This window comes from Caretta caretta, chromosome 7 (assembly GCF_965140235.1).
Source record: "Caretta caretta isolate rCarCar2 chromosome 7, rCarCar1.hap1, whole genome shotgun sequence".
NCBI lineage: Eukaryota > Metazoa > Chordata > Testudines > Cheloniidae > Caretta > Caretta caretta.
Window position 1 is genome coordinate 27,709,635 of NC_134212.1, and position 17,161 is coordinate 27,726,795.

A 17,161-nucleotide genomic window follows, 5' to 3' on the forward strand; every position below is an offset into this window, starting at 1 on the left:
CCTCCCTTCCTGCTCTTATGCTGCAATGTTATTGGTAGAAATCCTATGGCCAGGCTGACTTCCTCTACTACGAATTCATGCTCTCCCCCTCCAGTTCTTCCACCTTCCTAACTAAGCAATTCTACTTCCTCAATTTAATTGAATCCCATATGCTTAATCCCAGACACATTTTTGTCATCTTTTGACTCAGTCCTCAAACCTTCCCCTCCTCCTGTCTCCACTTCTCTCTCAACACAGGTTCTTGCTGATTGCTTCCAAGAAAAGTTGATAAAATACAACATGACCTTCCCCCTCCCACTGCCTCTCCTTCCCTTCTTCCTTTCCCTCCTGCAACTCTCTCCTTCTCCAGTCACAGATACAGATGTTTCTCATCTGCTCCCCTCTCTAACCTCTCCATTTGCTCCCATTACTCCATCCCATCTCTTGATCATCCTTGTGCCTATTCTCATCCTCTCACTTTTCTCCTTAACCTCTCACTCTCCTCTAGCTCATTCCATTCATATTACAAGTGCACATTAGTCCCTCCCATCTTAAAAAAAAATCCCCAAACACGCTTGAGCCCACTTGCCGCTCCAGAAACTGCCCAGCCTCCCTTCTGCCTTACATCTCTAAATTCCCCTTTCTCTTGTCCTGCTACACCTTACATCCGAGTAATCTTGTTCACAAATTCAACTACCAACTCTATGCTGGTGACTCACTGATCTACCACTCTGCTGCAGACCTATCTCCTTCTGCCCAAACTAAAATCTCAGCCTCTCACTCTGATATGTCCTAGTGGCAGTCCAGCTATCAGGTCAAGTACAACATGGCTGAACAGTACTCTTAATCTTTCCCCCAAAAGCTCTGCCCACTACCTCCTTTTAAGATCACTACAGACACTTGTTGCTCAGGCCCATTATCTGGATCATCTTCAACTTGGATCTCTCTCTAGGTGCCCATACCCAACAATCTATAAATCTTGCAGATTCCTTCTGAACAACATCTTTAAGATCTTGCCACTCCTAGCCATCCATATAGTTAAAAATCTTGTCCAGGCTCGCATTATCTCCCGTCTCAATTACTGCAACATCCTTTTCTCTGGGCTTGACACTGTAATCTTACCCTGCTCATATCCATTCAAACTACTGCTACAAAGATCATTTCCCTAGCCCATCACATTGACAATGTCATCCCTCTCTTTGCATCCTTCACTGGTTCCCCCTTTCTCAGTTGCACCAAATATAAGCTACTTCTCTTCACTTTCAAGGATCTTCACAGTCTATCCCCCCAACATCTCTCTCTTTCACCACTGAGATATTGACTCTCATGTCCATTTACCCCCGGATGCCAGCCTCCATTTTCAAACAAGCACCTCTGTGTATTCTCCCATGCTGTCCCTCATGCTTGAGAGGAGCTCTCAATAGGAATCTGCAAAACTACCTTATTATCCTTCTTCACAACCCTCCTTAAAATTCTCCTTTTCTGTGATGCCTACAAAAAACTTGAAAACACAGTTAAGCTACTGGTGTGTGGAGATACCACTGCCAATCATGCTACTATTCTCTCATTGTTTCCTTGAACTCCCCCATGTGTCTGTCTGTACCACCTGCTGTTTCCTGTTCTATACAGCTTGTAAGCTCTTTTGGTTCTGTGTTTGCACAGTGCCTAATACCAGGGGTCATGGTCCATGGCTAGGGCTCTTGAGCATTAACACAAATCATCATCATCATCAGCGGATTCAGTTGGGTCTACAAATAAATGTGGATCCAAAATCTGCAAGCACAAACAGAAGCAGTTTGATATCTAACGCTCTGTTTGTGCCCATTTTGAAGTGTCTAAGAGGCTATCGTATAGAATGTAGTATAAAAATATTATGCTTAAATCATATAAAATGCCTACAAATTAAAATAAAAACTGTTTAAAAAGTGATTTACACTCTCTTAAATGAATCATTTAGTAACTCTATAGTTACAACAATAATAAAATCTCTAAATATCTTTGGGGTTCCTATAATAAACCAAGCATGCAGTAATTCTAGAATTATAAAAGAATAAGTATGTAGTTGCTATTATAAGTTAAGCAACTCGCAGCTATATGGTTATTGTACTAAAGTAAGGTTTCTACCACAGCTTTATTGCAAAGTCACTAGCTTTTATACATTTTCCTAGATAGATAGGTCTATTGGATTACTCCATTAAGAAAATTCTTTTCATGAAAAGCATTTAATTTTCTTCCTGAATTGTTTATAATAATTGACACAACTACTGATAAGCATCATGATTACCGACTAAATATGGCTCTTTAAATATCTTAATTCTTTAGTTGATACATTTTTGCCACTTAGAACCTTATTTAGATTATTTAAGTTGATCACAGTTTTGTTGAAGAATAAACCTTTCTTGGTACAGAATGTAATTATGCCTTCCTCATCTGTGAGTTTCTGTTAATTATGTAATGAGTAATTAAAGATTACTAAGAAAGATATTCTGAACTAACTGCCTGTTATCTGTTAAAATAGAGTAAGTACTTGGATATTTAGGGCCTATTTAGTCATTTTACATACAAAAGATCTTCATTTTACTGGGGAGATTTTGTACTACATACAGTGCACTTGCTTGTACCTCAATAACCTCTTTAGCATATATAGAATTAAACAGTTTGGAGAAAATCCTAGGTTTGATATATTATGATACAAACATAAAGCATTTATAAAGCTATCAGCAAAGGAACATGTGTAAGCTACCAGCCAAGAGCAGCCACAATATAGAAGTTGAAAAGGCAGCCAACTTTAGGTCCTGTTCCTGACACCCTTACTCATGTGAGTAGTCCCTTTATTTTTAAGGGTTGCAGAATTAGGCTCTTACCTTGTAATTAAAAAAATTACTGTGCCGTGGAAAATTAACTGCCAAATCACACAGAAATAATGACAGCTGTTAATGATTTAATGTATCATCTTTAGTAGCACCGATAATGCATATCAGCTCAGCTTTGCTGCACCCATTCTATTCCTTGCAAAACAATGTCATATCACAAGATCATATCGGAAACTGACCTAGAATTTGAATAGAGCATACAGCAAATGTATGTCCTCTCGTATGTATACTATGGTAACTCGGGATAAGTATCACATACCAATTTTCATAAATAATTCTACAGACCATTAAAGCAGTGATTCTCAAATTATTGTACTGGTGACCCTTTTCATATAGCATGCCTCCGTGTGCGCCACCCCCCCTTAAATTAAAAACACTTCTTTACATATTTAACACCATTATGAATGCTGGAGGCAAAGTGGGGTTTGGGGTGGAGGCTGACAGCTCGCGACCCCCCATGAAATAACCTAGTGACCCCCTGAGGGGTCCCGACCCACAGTTTGAGACCCCTGCATTAAAGAATGTCGGTGGTGAGTGACATGTGAATTGCCATATTTGCCATTATTTTGTTGTTGCTTTAAAAGTACAGAAAAAGAATGGCTATTAGGAATAAAAGTGAAACGAGACCCACAAAGATGATATGCAGATCAAGATGACACAGTGCAGTGAGTTCTGCATGTTGCTTTACGTGCTTCATGACTTTTCTGCCTATGCATCCAGCAATTCTGGAACTCAATTAGCTTAGGGGCTAAACACCATCCCTCATATCTCAGACTGAAAACTTTGAGGGTATCTTTGCAAACTTGATGCGAGTATGTTGCAGTTTTAATTAAGGGGCTCAGACACTACCAGCCTATTTCAACTTATTTTTATGTGCAAAGCACTTCTTAGCTTGCACTCTACCATGGAAAACAGAGAAAAACGCATCAACAGGTTGGGGCAGGGGAGGGAGCTGAACATACAGATTGCATTAAAAGGTTGCATAAAGTCACAAACCAGAGCTGTGCTGGCTGCAACTCAGGCAATCACATTAGGTTATTATGGCAGTGATTACTGCAACTCCCAGAATGACATACAGAAAACCCTGCCATCTGACACGGAAAGTAGTCATGTGTTGGGATCAAAGAGGGAATAGGTCCAGAGAATTTTCAATCTGTTACGTGAAAGCAAGGAATAAAGTTGCTTTGGAAGAAATCCAAAGAGTCTGTCCAATTATTGAGGCTCAGTGAAGTAGCACGCCATTACACAGTCCTCGACACGTGTCGTCCAAATTCAGTTTGTTCATGTACAAGGCAGGATGTAGAATATGACAAAGAACACAACACAAAACAATTAATTAGAAAAAGAGGGGAAGAAAAATACAGAGAAACTCACAGCAATTATGTTGAAAAAGTCATCATCTCCGAGGGTATCCAAAATAGATGATACAGTTTGCTTAGCAATTGTCAGACGGAGTCCTTTCATGCTGCCGCTGACATCAACTAAAATGACCACATCTTTTGGAGAAGTAGCTGCCTGTATGTACCTAGACCAAGAAGCAAAATGCAGACTGATCTTATATTTTTTATATTTCTTAAAAACACATTGGTGGTTGACTGTTACCTACCATTTTCGATTTCTGCAGTCAAATGCAATAACTCCATTCTCATCTGGTTCCCATTTAATTCCTGTTTAAAAAAAAAGATTAGATTACAATATATCAGAATGTTCATTATACGTGTCTTCGCTAGTGGTGAAAGTAGCATTTAAAGGATTCTAATATTTTATTGATTGAGCAGACATGCTTAAATATCACATATAAAGAACTATAGCAGTTGCTGGTCACAGCAGTAGCTAATGCAGGAAAAATACTTTAACAAAATAGGACCATGGGAAATACAATCATGTTTCTTTCAGACCACTGCAGGGTGAAGACTGCTTCACCACTATTCTGTTCATCACAATAAAGAATGTGGCTCGAGACCTCGCTATGCTTAGCAATGGTAGTTGGCAAGAGCGTGATGATGCTAATCAAGTCAATTTCCCCACTACTCTTTCCACCATGACTCAACTTGCCAGGGACTGTCATGCTTGATGGCATCACTGACAGGTTGTTTTTCAGACATTTTGCCACAGACCACTTGACTATGATGAGGTAATGTCTCTGACCTGTGGGTCAGAGGAAATATAATACTAGCTTTCAAATAAAGAACATCAACAGGCCAGTCCCCCCTGTTTTTAAATCAAGATATTTCTGGATTTGCATTCAATCCCTAGAACAATAAAGTAGCTAGAATTTCTACTATCGAAATGTCAAGGATCTGAAGACCTGAACTATAATCTAAAACCTATAGAGAGAGATGTGTCAGTCATCAGCCAACCATAAATACATATATACAAACACTGAAGACTTTAAGGTCCAGAAAACAGCCTCTAACTAACTAAAAGAGCACTTTTACTCTTTCACTACTGGCCTGATCTTGAATTAGGGAAGTCAATGGGAGCGTTGTCATTGAAATTAATGGGAGCAGGGTCTGGTGCTATGTAAGAGCAGAGTGTTATGTAACAGCCTGTATTCTGTTGGCGTTTAATGGGTGTTAATCAATGTATGCTTAAAATAATTCTTTGAGATAATCAGATGGCATCAGACCGAAGATGCCAAGAAAGTGCAAAATAAAAAAAGGAATGAATGAATGAAGAGGAAATATTATTGCATCTATAGACAGAGCAGAATACCCAAGTGGAGAACTCTCTGAATGATCTGAAAGGTGAATTATCTTCTTTTATCTTCTCACACTACTTCAGGTTAAGAAATTACTTATCTTTTTGCGCCTCGTAATTTTTTCAAGTAGAGAGAGAGCCAGAGACACAGAAACATCCTAAGTGTGTCCCTAAACATTTTTTAATGCCTTGAAACTTATATGAACATTTTTCATGCCTTATAGCAAAGGCAATTCTCGTCTGTATTAACCTACAGAGAAGGTGTTTGAACCCATGTCATCCTATACGTGGAACTTGGCATGATTTCTGGTTTTCTGTTTTATGTCCCATGGTTATCTAACCCCAGGGAGAGATGAGTCCCACAGCACGAGGGAGAGGCTCCCTTTAAGCCATATGAATGAGGAAATTATTAGCAAGGAAAATGCTAATTTAATTTGATTTAGCATAGAAATAAAGATGTGTAGTAATTACTTTTACTTACCACAATATGAAACAGCTCTACTACTCCAAAATTAGGCTTTTTACATTATTGTTAGCTGTCTGAGTTCTATTTCTACAGTTGCAATGTTGATATAACTTCTGCCTGAAGTCACATTTTCATAATTCCCAAGCAAAATTAAAACATCGTTTTTTATTAAAAATTCAAATCCAGCAGAATTACATGATATCTCATATGATACAGCACTATGCAGAAAAATGCCCTATGGGTCTTACCTGTTCTCACCAAGAAACATGAGTACACCTAAAAAGAAAAGGAGTACTTGTGGCACCTTAGAGACTAACCAATTTATTTGAGCATAAGCTTTTGTGAGCTACAGCTCACTTCATCAGATGCATGCAGTAGAAAATACAGTGTAGCGATAATCAAGGTGGGCCATTTTCAGCAGTTGACAAGAATGTGTGAGGAACAGTAGGGGAGTGGAGGGGGAAATAAACTTGGAGAAATAGTTTTACTTTGTGTAATGACACATCCACTCCCAGTCTTTATTCAAGCCTAAGTTAATTGTATCCAGTTTGCAAATTAATTCCAATTCAGCAGTCTCTCATTGGAGTCTGTTTTGAAATTTTTTTGTGGAGAATTGCCACTTTTAGGTCTGTGATGGAGTGACCAAAGAGATTGAAGTGCTCTCTGACTGGTTTTTGAATGTTATAATTCTTGACATCTGATTTGTGTCCATTTATTCTTTTACGTAGAGATTGTCCAGTTTGGCCAATGTACATGGCAGAGGGGCATTGCTGGCACATAATGGCATAAAGCACACTGGTAGATGATAGTGTGGCTGATGTGATTAGTCCCTATGATGGTGTCCCCTGAATAGATATGTGGACACAGTTGGCAACAGGCTTTGTTGCAAGGATAGGTTCCTGGGTTAGTGTTTTTGTTGTGTGGTGTGTGGTTGCTCGTGAGTATTTGCTTCAGGTTGGGGGGCTGTCTGTAAGTAAGGACTGGCCTGTCTCCCAAGATCTGTGAGAGTGATGGGTCATCCTTCAGGATAGGTTGTAGATCATTGATGATGCGTTGGAGAGGTTTTAGTTGGGGGAAGAAGGTGACGGCTAGTGGCGTTCTGTTATTTTCTTTGTTGGGCCTGTCCTGTAGTAGGTGACTTCTGGGTACTTTTCTGGCTCCGTCAATCTGTTTCTTCACTTCAGCAGGTGGGTATTGTAGTTACAACAAAAAACTTCAAAAACAGACTCCAACGAGAGACTGCTGAATTGGAATTAATTTGCAAACTGGATACAATTAACTTAGGCTTGAATAAAGACTGGGAGTGGATGTGTCATTACACAAAGTAAAACTATTTCCCCATGTTTATTTCCCCCCCGCCCCTACTGTTCCGCACACGTTCTTGTCAACTGCTGGAAATGGCCCACCTTGATTATCACTACAAAAGGTCCCCACCCCCACACCCCTCTCCTGCTGGTAATAGCTCACCTTACCTGATCACTCTTGTTACAGTGTGTATGGTAACACCCATTGTTTCATATTCTCTGTGTATATAAATCTCCCCACTGCATGCACCCGATGAAGTGAGCTGTAGCTCACGAAAGCTTATGCTCAAATAAATTGGTTAGTCTCTAAGGTGCCACAAGTACTCCTTTTCTTTTTGCGAATACAGACTAATACGGCTACCCTGAAAACCTATGAGTATACCTATAATTCTGCAAACTTTTTTCCCCACTTTGTTACATGTGTGTGCTAGCATGCATGCATGCACAGCATTTGCTGGAACCAGTGATGTCTCATCTTCAAATTATGCCAACTCGCTCTGAATTTCTACATACACAAGATGCACAGTGAGAAAATGTAGGCCTTGCAAATAGGATTGGCGTTTTGAAATGGCAAAATTGCAAGTATGGGCTCAATTTCTTTTGTAATTTACATTCAGTTGTATCAATTTCCTAGTTGTCATAATACAAGGAATTTGTAAACAGTAAGCCAAATGCACTACATTGGGTAAATGTACAAAACATGGTGTTCCAGTTTCAGGGTAATAACACCCGTATTCCCCCTCAGTGCTCCCTCGAGGGCACCCTCTTAAGGTTCCTGGCTCCCAAATGCCATCTCTCTTGGGCAGAGAACAGCTTCTCTCTCTCTCTCATTCCCAGGGTTTTAAGGCTGCACATCTCCCTGCCTTACACTATGATATCCCCAGCAAGCCAGTATGTCTAAAAGCCACCACCTGTGTTTTACTTTCTCTGCAAGGGTTATGAGCAGCATATTGCCAGCAGTTACAGCATACCACACCAACCCTTCTAAGCAAGCATCTTTATTCTTAAGGTAACAGTATTACAGAAAAACACGTAAGAAACCAATAAAAGTTCCCATACACATGCCAAAAGCGTACCAGAGGTCACCCATTCGTTTTATGGGGCCCTAGTAAGCCAAAGTCTTTCCAACCCTTCTGCAGGGGTTGGACTGAAGATTCTGCCCATACGTTGGATTAGAAAGAAGGCCCCAAGTCAGTTTAACCACAAGCTTTTTATGTCAAAAGCCTTTTCTTTGTCTGTTGGTCTCTGGAAAATCCAGTTTGAACTAGTTTATGTGAGCCTCCCCAAGGGTTGTACCTCTTTAAAGGTGTTTAAAACCTAATAATTCACCTTAATCACCCCTCCACACCCACCCTGTTTTTGGTTCTTGGTGGAGCTGTGATAATCATACCCCGTAGAACAGAACACAATCATACTTTCAATCCCTGCCCCAGAGTGATACATACATTTAATACAATATGTTCCCACAAAGATACTACATGCATTTGCAGTATTTGTCACACCTAAATTGGGTAAATGTGCAAAAGCAAGGAACAATATATTTGCTGTGGGACGATTCCCATTTTTTTCACAATTCCAAATATTAATGGGGGGAAGGGGATAAATATTAATAGCCCTTGTTTTTTTTTCAGAACTCTAAATTAAGTCAAAGGAATCTGTGGGTGCTTGCAAAATTCAGGACCTGCAACACTAATTTTTTTCATGGAAACCTGTAGCAATATCACCTGTTCATTTCATTTTAATTAATATGCATACCTGGATACTGTCTAAAAAATCCCTTTGCACTTCCAAAATACTGCCATATGAGAGAAGGGTCACGGTCAAAGTTATCGACAAACACCTTGTTTAAGGATTCTGACCAAAAGACTCCATTTACGATAGCTGGATCTGAAAAAATAAAGAAGAGTGACACTCAGTTGATAGAATCCCTTGCACCATATCATCTTTGGCTGATTCAGTATCTAAAGTCATTGATCTGTAATTTGTAGCTCATAAGTCAAGTGCACTCTCTATACGTGGCTCCTATGAAGTCCAGTGAGTTTCAGTGAGTATTTCTCCAAGACTTTCTGGGTCTCACCATCAATTAACTTGGTGTGTATAGGTCCCTAGAAACTATTTTCCCCAGCCTTCATTCCCAGCATTCAGGAGATGACCCACAAAACACACCTACTCCAAAGACAGCAAAAAATTTCTTCAGTAGCCAAGAGAGAAGAGTGAGGGGAAAATGCACTTTCCAAACAAACTAGCCTCCCAACAGCTAGCAGTGTGTGGAAAGATGGGTGTGATGATGTTATGTTGTACTATAACATGATACTGCATAAATGGACAATGGTGTTGAGTCATGATGATGCAATGTTATCATGTATTAATGCAACATGACAACACAAATATTGGATAAAGTGGCAGGAAGTCATGATGGGATTATTTTGTGTCTCTCTAACACTCCATTTCTTAATGAAGTTGCTTTGAAGCAGTTACAGGCATACTTACAAACACTTTCAACACTATTTATATATTTTACCTAGTGGAAATATATACATAGGTGCAGAAGATACACAGATTAGTGATGTATATATTGAAAGAGTTCCAAGATATATTTTATAGGTGAGAGTTAAATTTGTTAATTAGAACATATAACAGAAAGGGTCACATCACTATTATTGAATAAATGTACTGTAAGGGTAACAGATTATTAATTACTTTAACTCATAATTTACACACTTTTTAAGACTCAGGATTTTTCATGATAATGTTATTTATGTATTCTGTATGAATGTTTTTTACTTAGTATGGTCACTTTAACTGTACGTTAAAAGTTTATTTGTGGGGATAACATACATAATATCCCTGTCAAAAGACAGATTCTATTTCACCACTTCGTGACCTATGATGTGTACTCTTACACACCAACACTCCTATCTTCGCTGAAATCTTTAGAGGGAGACCCTCTGCATAGTAGTATCATTTTTTAGTACAGTGGAGTCTAACGTATGTTTTACTTTATAAAACCAGATACTGGTCAGCATGCACATTAGAAAGTGAAGTGCCTTTCATTTCCTGTTGGAGTATGTACGCATATTGTCATTTACTCTGCATTCAAACAAATGCATAGCAAACACAACATAGCACTAACTATGATGTGAAAAAACATGGAGCTTGGATTTCCCAGCACTGACTGACCTATTCTTTTATTCCCATAAACAGAATAGTACATGAAAGCAAACTAAAACTCTCCATGTGAGAAGATATTTTTTCTATTACAATTGTTTTTTCTTTTAATACAGCATGGTATATTCAACCGGTGACACTTAAAATCCTAAAACACCCTCGTATTTTTGTATGATGTAAAGTGGTTATTTGGCATAAAAGCGACAAAGCAAAATTGAATTAATATGTTTGGAAGCCAAGGTTTTTGAGCTAGATAACAATGTGGTTGTGAAATGAGACATGATAAAGAAAGACGCTCTATATACCTAATACAACCTGCACCTAAAGGCAATGGTTTCAAAAAGAAAAAACAAAGCTAACTTAAAATCTGTATTGTTTTTAAAAGTATGAACATACACACAACTTGTTCAAGTATTTGAAATAACACTTCCACTAGAAAAACAAAGCTAACTTAAATCAGAGCTGTAATCTTTAATTAAAAAAAAAGGCACATACAACTGCACACTTGTCCAAGTGTTTCACATAATGCTCCCACAGACTTGTAAAATAATGGCACTCTGCATTGATTTCAGAAGATTGCTTGGAATGTGATTTTAATGGAGTGGAAAAAAGGTGAATTGTTTTCTATCCTTACATTCATCAAAGAAAAACACCAGGAGAAAAAGGGAAATGTCTCAGCTACACATCTTTGAACTCTGCATTCATCTAAATATTTAGGTTTACATAGAAGGGCTGTTGAAAAAGCAAACTCAACAAAGCAGATTTTGTTTTAAAAACATGTCTAGTGCAGTTAAATTTAGTCCTAGAACAAGAAATGTGTATATATATATATAACCTGTCAAACTAGAGACATACCAAACACAATTTTGAGTTCTCAAAAACAAATCTACTATATGGAAGTAAACCCATGTCACTATACATTTTTGGTGTTGCCTAAAGGTCATTATTCTGTACAGCAGAAAACCTCAGGTATTCGCTAGTTTACAGTTACTCCAATAAGTTTCTCTGAAACACCATGGCCTGAAATTCAGGATCATTCTTGCCTAAGCTACAAAAATAAATCATCAATTTGGAGAAATAGGATCCTAATCTAACAAGAAAGCAAACCTTGCATTCAGTCCTAATACTGCATTTAGTGATTAGATGACAAAGATGACGTGTTAAAATGTCAGCCATGTTCTCACCCCACCATGTAGCCCAACACTATCTTGAATGTTGTGATTCTAGTCCCACTGAAACCATGCTAGCTCTGTTGGAGGAGCCAGATTACTATTAAACAGCACAGCTGTTTCAATGATTCATTGCAGCAGTAGTATAGCTAAGGTGGTCAGGAGTTCAAATCTCACTTGAAACAGAAAATTTAGTTTCAGGTTCTTTAGGGTTTATTTCCTTTTCTAGGAGCATTTTAAGGGAGGTGTAACCTGGATTTGTGCTTGAAATGGGCCAACTTGATTATCATACACATTGTAAGGAGAGTGATCACTTTAGATAAGCTATTACCAGCAGGAGTGTGGGGTGGGGGGAGAGAAAACCTTTTGTAGTGGTAAACACCCATTTTTTCATGGTTTGTGTGTATAAAAAGATCTTCTATACTTTCCACAGTATGCATCCGATGAAGTGAGCTGTAGCTCACAAAAGCTTATGCTCAAATAAATTGGTTAGTCTCTAAGGTGCCACTAGTACTCCTTTTCTCTTTGCGAATACAGACTAACATGGCTGTTACTCTGAAACCTGTCATTATGCAAGGCACTGAATTTAGCTGTATGGAGTGGAAATCTAGCAACTGCATGAAAAAACTTGTACAGAGACAGACAGACATTGTCTTCCTTTCAAATGCAAACAGATGGACATCGTACCAAAAGGACTGAAGGTAAAAAATCCATTACAATATACATACCACACAGCCCATGCTGACAGCATGTGCCACAGGCTCTCAAAGAAACTGCGGAACCACCTGATCAACATCCTCTACAGCAAACAGGGAAAGATAAAGAATGAGCTCTCAAAAATGGATACTCTCATAAAAAACCAACCTTCCACACAAACTTCCTCGTGGCTGGACTTTACTAAAACTAGGGAAGCCATTTACAACACACACTTTGCTTGTCTACAAAAGAAAAAGGACACTAAACTTTCTAAACTACTACATGCCACAAGGGGCCATAGCAATGGTTCCCTCAACCCACCCAGCAATATTGTTAACCTATCCAACTATACTCTTAGCCCAGCAGAAGCAGCTGTCCTATCTCGGGGCCTCTCCTTCTGCCCCTCCACCCCCACGAACATGATACAGTTCCGTGGTGACCTAGAATCCTATTTTCGACATCTCCGACTCAAGGACTATTTCCAACACACCTCTGAACAACATACTAATCCACAGAGACCTCCCTACCAACACTACAAAAAGAAGGATTCTAGGTGGACTCCTCCTGAAGGTCAAGACAGCAGACTGGACTTCTACATAGAGTGCGTCCACCGATGTGCACGGGCTGAAATTGTGGAAAAGCAGCATCACTTTCCTCACAACCTCAGCCGTGCAGAACACAATGCCATCCACAGCCTCAGAAACAACTCTGACATCATAATCAAAAAGGCTGACAAAGAAGGTGCTGTTGTCATCATGAATAGGTCGGAATATGAACAAGAGGCTGCTCGGCAGCTCTCCAACACCACTTTCTACAAGCCATTACCCTCTGATCCCACTGAGAGTTACCAAAAGAAACTACAGCATTTGCTCAAGAAACTCCCTGGAAAAGCACAAGATCAAATCCGCACAGACACACCCCTGGAACCCTGACCTGGGATATTCTATCTACTACCCAAGATCCATAAACCTGGAAATCCTGGGCGCCCCATCATCTCAGGTATTGGCACCCTGACAGCAGGATTGTCTAGCTATGTAGACTCCCTCCTCAGGCCCTACGCTACCAGCACTCCCAGCTACCTTCGAGACACCATTGACTTCCTGAGGAAACTACAATCCATCGGTGATCTTCCTGATAACACCATCCTGGCCACTATGGATGTAGAAGCCCTCTACACCAACATTCCACACAAAGACGGACTACAAGCCGTCAAGAACACTATCCCCGATAATATCACGGCAAACCTGGTGGCTGAACTTTGTGGCTTTGTCCTCACCCATAACTATTTCACATTTGGGGACAATGTATACCTTCAAATCAGCGGCACTGCTATGGGTACCCGCATGGCCCCACAGTATGCCAACATTTTTATGGCTGACTTAGAACAACGCTTCCTCAGCTCTCGTCCCCTAACGCGCCTACTCTACTTGCGCTATATTGATGACATCTTCATCATTTGGACCCATGGAAAAGAAGCCCTTGAGGAATTCCACCATGATTTCAACAATTTCCATCCCACCATCAACCTCAGCCTGGTCCAGTCCACACAAGAGATCCACTTGCTGGACACTACAGTGCTAATAAACGATGATCACATAAACACCACCCTATACCGGAAACCTACGGACCACTATTCCTACCTACATGCCTCCAGCTTTCACCCTGACCACATCACACGATCCATTGTCTACAGCCAGCTCTGCGATACAACTGCATTTGCTCCAACCCCTCAGACAGAGACAAACACCTACAAGATCTCTATCAAGCATTCTTACAACTACAATACCCACGTGCGGAAGTGAAGAAACAGACTGATAGAGCCAGAAGAGTTCCCAGAAGTCACCTACTACAGGACAGGCCTAACAGAGAAAACAACAGAACGCCACTAGCCGTCACCTTCAGCCCCCAACTAAAACCCCTCCAACGCATTATTAAGGATCTACAACCTATCCTGAAGGATGACCCAACACTCTCACAAATCTTGGGAGACAGGCCAGTCCTTGCCTACAGACAGCCCCCCAACCTGAAGCAAAGACTCACCAGCAACCACATACCACACAACAGAACCACTAACCCAGGAACCTATCCTTGCAACAAAGCCCGTTGCCAACTGTGTCCACATATCTATTCAGGGGACACCATCACAGGGCCTAATAACATCAGCCACACTATCAGAGGCTCGTTCACCTGCACATCCACCAATGTGATATATGCCATCATGTGCCAGCAATGCCCCTCTGCCATGTACTTTGGTCAAACTGGACAGTCTCTACGTAAAAGAATAAATGGACACAAATCAGATGTCAAGAATTATAACATTCATAAACCAGTCGGAGAACACTTCAATCTCTCGTCACGCAATTACAGACATGAAAGTTGCAATATTACAACAAAAAGCTTCAAAACCAGACTCCAGTGAGAGACTGTTCAACTGGAATTCATTTGCAAATTGGATACAATTAACTTAGGCTTGAATAGAGACTGGGAGTGGCTAAGTCATTATGCAAGGTAACCTATTTCCCCTTGTTTTTTCCTACTCCCCCTCCCCCCCAGACGTTCTTGTTAAACCCTGGATTTGTGCTGGAAATGGCCCACCTTGATTATCATACACATTGTAAGGAGAGTGATCACTTTAGACAAGCTATTACCAACAGGAGAGTGGGTTTGGGGGGGGGGGAGAAAACCTGGATTTGTGCTGGAAATGGACCAACTTGATTATCATACACATTTTAGGGAGAGTGATCACTTTAGATAAGCTATTACCAGCAGGAGAGTGGGGTGGGGGGAGAGAAAACCTTTTGTAGTGGTAAACACCCATTTTTTCATGCTTTGTGTGTATAAAAAGATCTTCTATACTTTCCACAGTATGCATCCAATGAAGTGAGCTGCAGCTCATGAAAGCTTATGCTCAAATAAATTGGTTAGTCTCTAAGGTGCCACAAGTACTCCTTTTCTTCTTACTCATAAACTAGAAGCACCCAAGTCTCAACCTGGTTGTTGTGAATTGACTGGTATTTGGACCAGCTTCTCTTTGTGTGAGTACCACCCAAACTACAACTAAGACCATTCGAAATCTCAAGGCACATCTTCTAATGGTACATATGTTAGATCTGTTGTGCTAGACAAATTCCAATTTTGGAAACTACATTCTGCCAAAACTGCCTCCGCTGTTTCATTTGGAAGCAGTATTTTCCACTGCCTGCCCTGTTGTGTATTGCTGCCGTGTGCTGAGGGCATCCCTCAAAATAGCTACATTTCAATATTGGTTAACGAGATTCTTTTGAATATTTGGGGGATGAAAAGCTGTATGTAAACAAAAATTCATTAGCATGATGCTATCAGGCAAACTCAAAAACAATAAATGTAAATCTTCTGCCACAATACTTTAAACATAGATCCTATTTTTGTTTTGCAAAGACACGTCCTGGCAATAACCTCTAAAATAAAATTAAAACATTCTTTTATTCTCCCATCTCCTACTCTGCCTGGCTTGCAGATACTTATGATTCTGTTCTATAACCATTTGTGTAGCTGCTATCCGGTTTTTTTATTGATATTTAATATAAACACAGCCCCAAGGCAAACAGGTACATTGACAGGAATCTGAAATATTATTGCCAAGGAACAGTACAACTGCATGTAGCAATTAAGTAAGTGTCACAGATACTATTGACCCCAAGAAGTAGGGCTGAAGGCTCGGCAAAGACAAGCAAGATGTGCCAGCTGACAGAATGCACCAAAATGGAATGCACAGAATGAAGAGGAAGACTGGCACTGGAATAAAACATTTTATTGACATGGTTCACAAGAAATTCACATGCACAGGGAAATAGGTAAGATAATTCTATGATAAGAGGCTAATATAGAGCATTTTGCATTCTAGTTATTTCAGCAAGCTTCAAAATAATATATTTGATATTGATGGTGAAGTGCAATGACTCTGAAGGAAATACAATACTGTGGTTCCCACAATGTTTTGGGCAATCTGTCTCATTACTGAGAGCAAGTATTAATCAAGATAATAGGTTTATCCCCTATTGTATTCAATAGGTGATGTGATCTTTAAATTCTGCCTGAACAGCTTCCAGGGACATACAAAAGGTCTTCTCCCTGTAATGTCTGCCCTGAAGGACAGCAACTCTAACGCTGCAGAGCAAAGTACAGTACCAGTACTGCATAGGGTGACCAGATATCTCAATTTTACAGGGACAGTCCCGATTTTTGGGTCTTTTTCTTATATAGGCTCCTATTACCCCCCACCCCCTGTTCCGATTTTTTACACTTGCTTTCTGGTCATCCTAGTACTGTAGCTCAGTGTCAGTATTGTGTATAAGACCAAGTGCTAATACGAGACTTAAAATCCAACACACCTGTAGCTCAAAAGGTGATAGAATTGCCAGCTAAACCATGCTGACACTGACAACATATTTAGTCTGATGTTTTAAAAATAACAGAAATCAATCACATCACTGGCACACAGACCACCAGTATAATTATTATTCTAGCTGGCACTTAAAATAGTGCTTTGTATCTTCAGAGCACTGTCCAAAAAATAACTAATAAATCCTTCACAATGCCCCTGTGATGTAGTTAAGTAACACCCAGTGTCACAGGAGCCTGAGAACCTGTAATGACATTAAAATAGAATTTGCTCCTGAACACAGAAAATCTTGAACTACTCTAAACATTCTGAAATATGATAAATTAATACATTCTTATGTAATTGTGTGCACATACAATGCACCTTTCATCTGAAGATCTCAAAGTGCTTTACAAATGTATATGAAGTCTCAATACCCGTGCAAG

General features: G+C 39.8%; 1 protein-coding gene across 7 annotated transcripts in view; it reads right to left on the reverse strand.

Moving 5' to 3' along the window:
* The window catches only part of CACNA2D3 (calcium voltage-gated channel auxiliary subunit alpha2delta 3), a 729,133-nt gene that overhangs the window by 397,064 nt on the left and 314,908 nt on the right, over positions 1-17,161 (reverse strand). For all 7 annotated transcript variants that reach the window (XR_007357538.2, XM_048857137.2, XM_075130333.1 and 4 more), the window contains 3 exons: positions 9,078-9,209; positions 4,459-4,519; positions 4,227-4,377 (listed from right to left, as the gene is read on the reverse strand). Coding sequence is in view for 6 of the 7 variants with exons in the window: in XM_048857137.2 (XP_048713094.1) it covers positions 4,227-4,377; positions 4,459-4,519; positions 9,078-9,209 (344 nt within the window). In the remaining variant the exon portion in view is untranslated. The remainder of the gene's footprint in view (positions 1-4,226; positions 4,378-4,458; positions 4,520-9,077; positions 9,210-17,161) is intronic.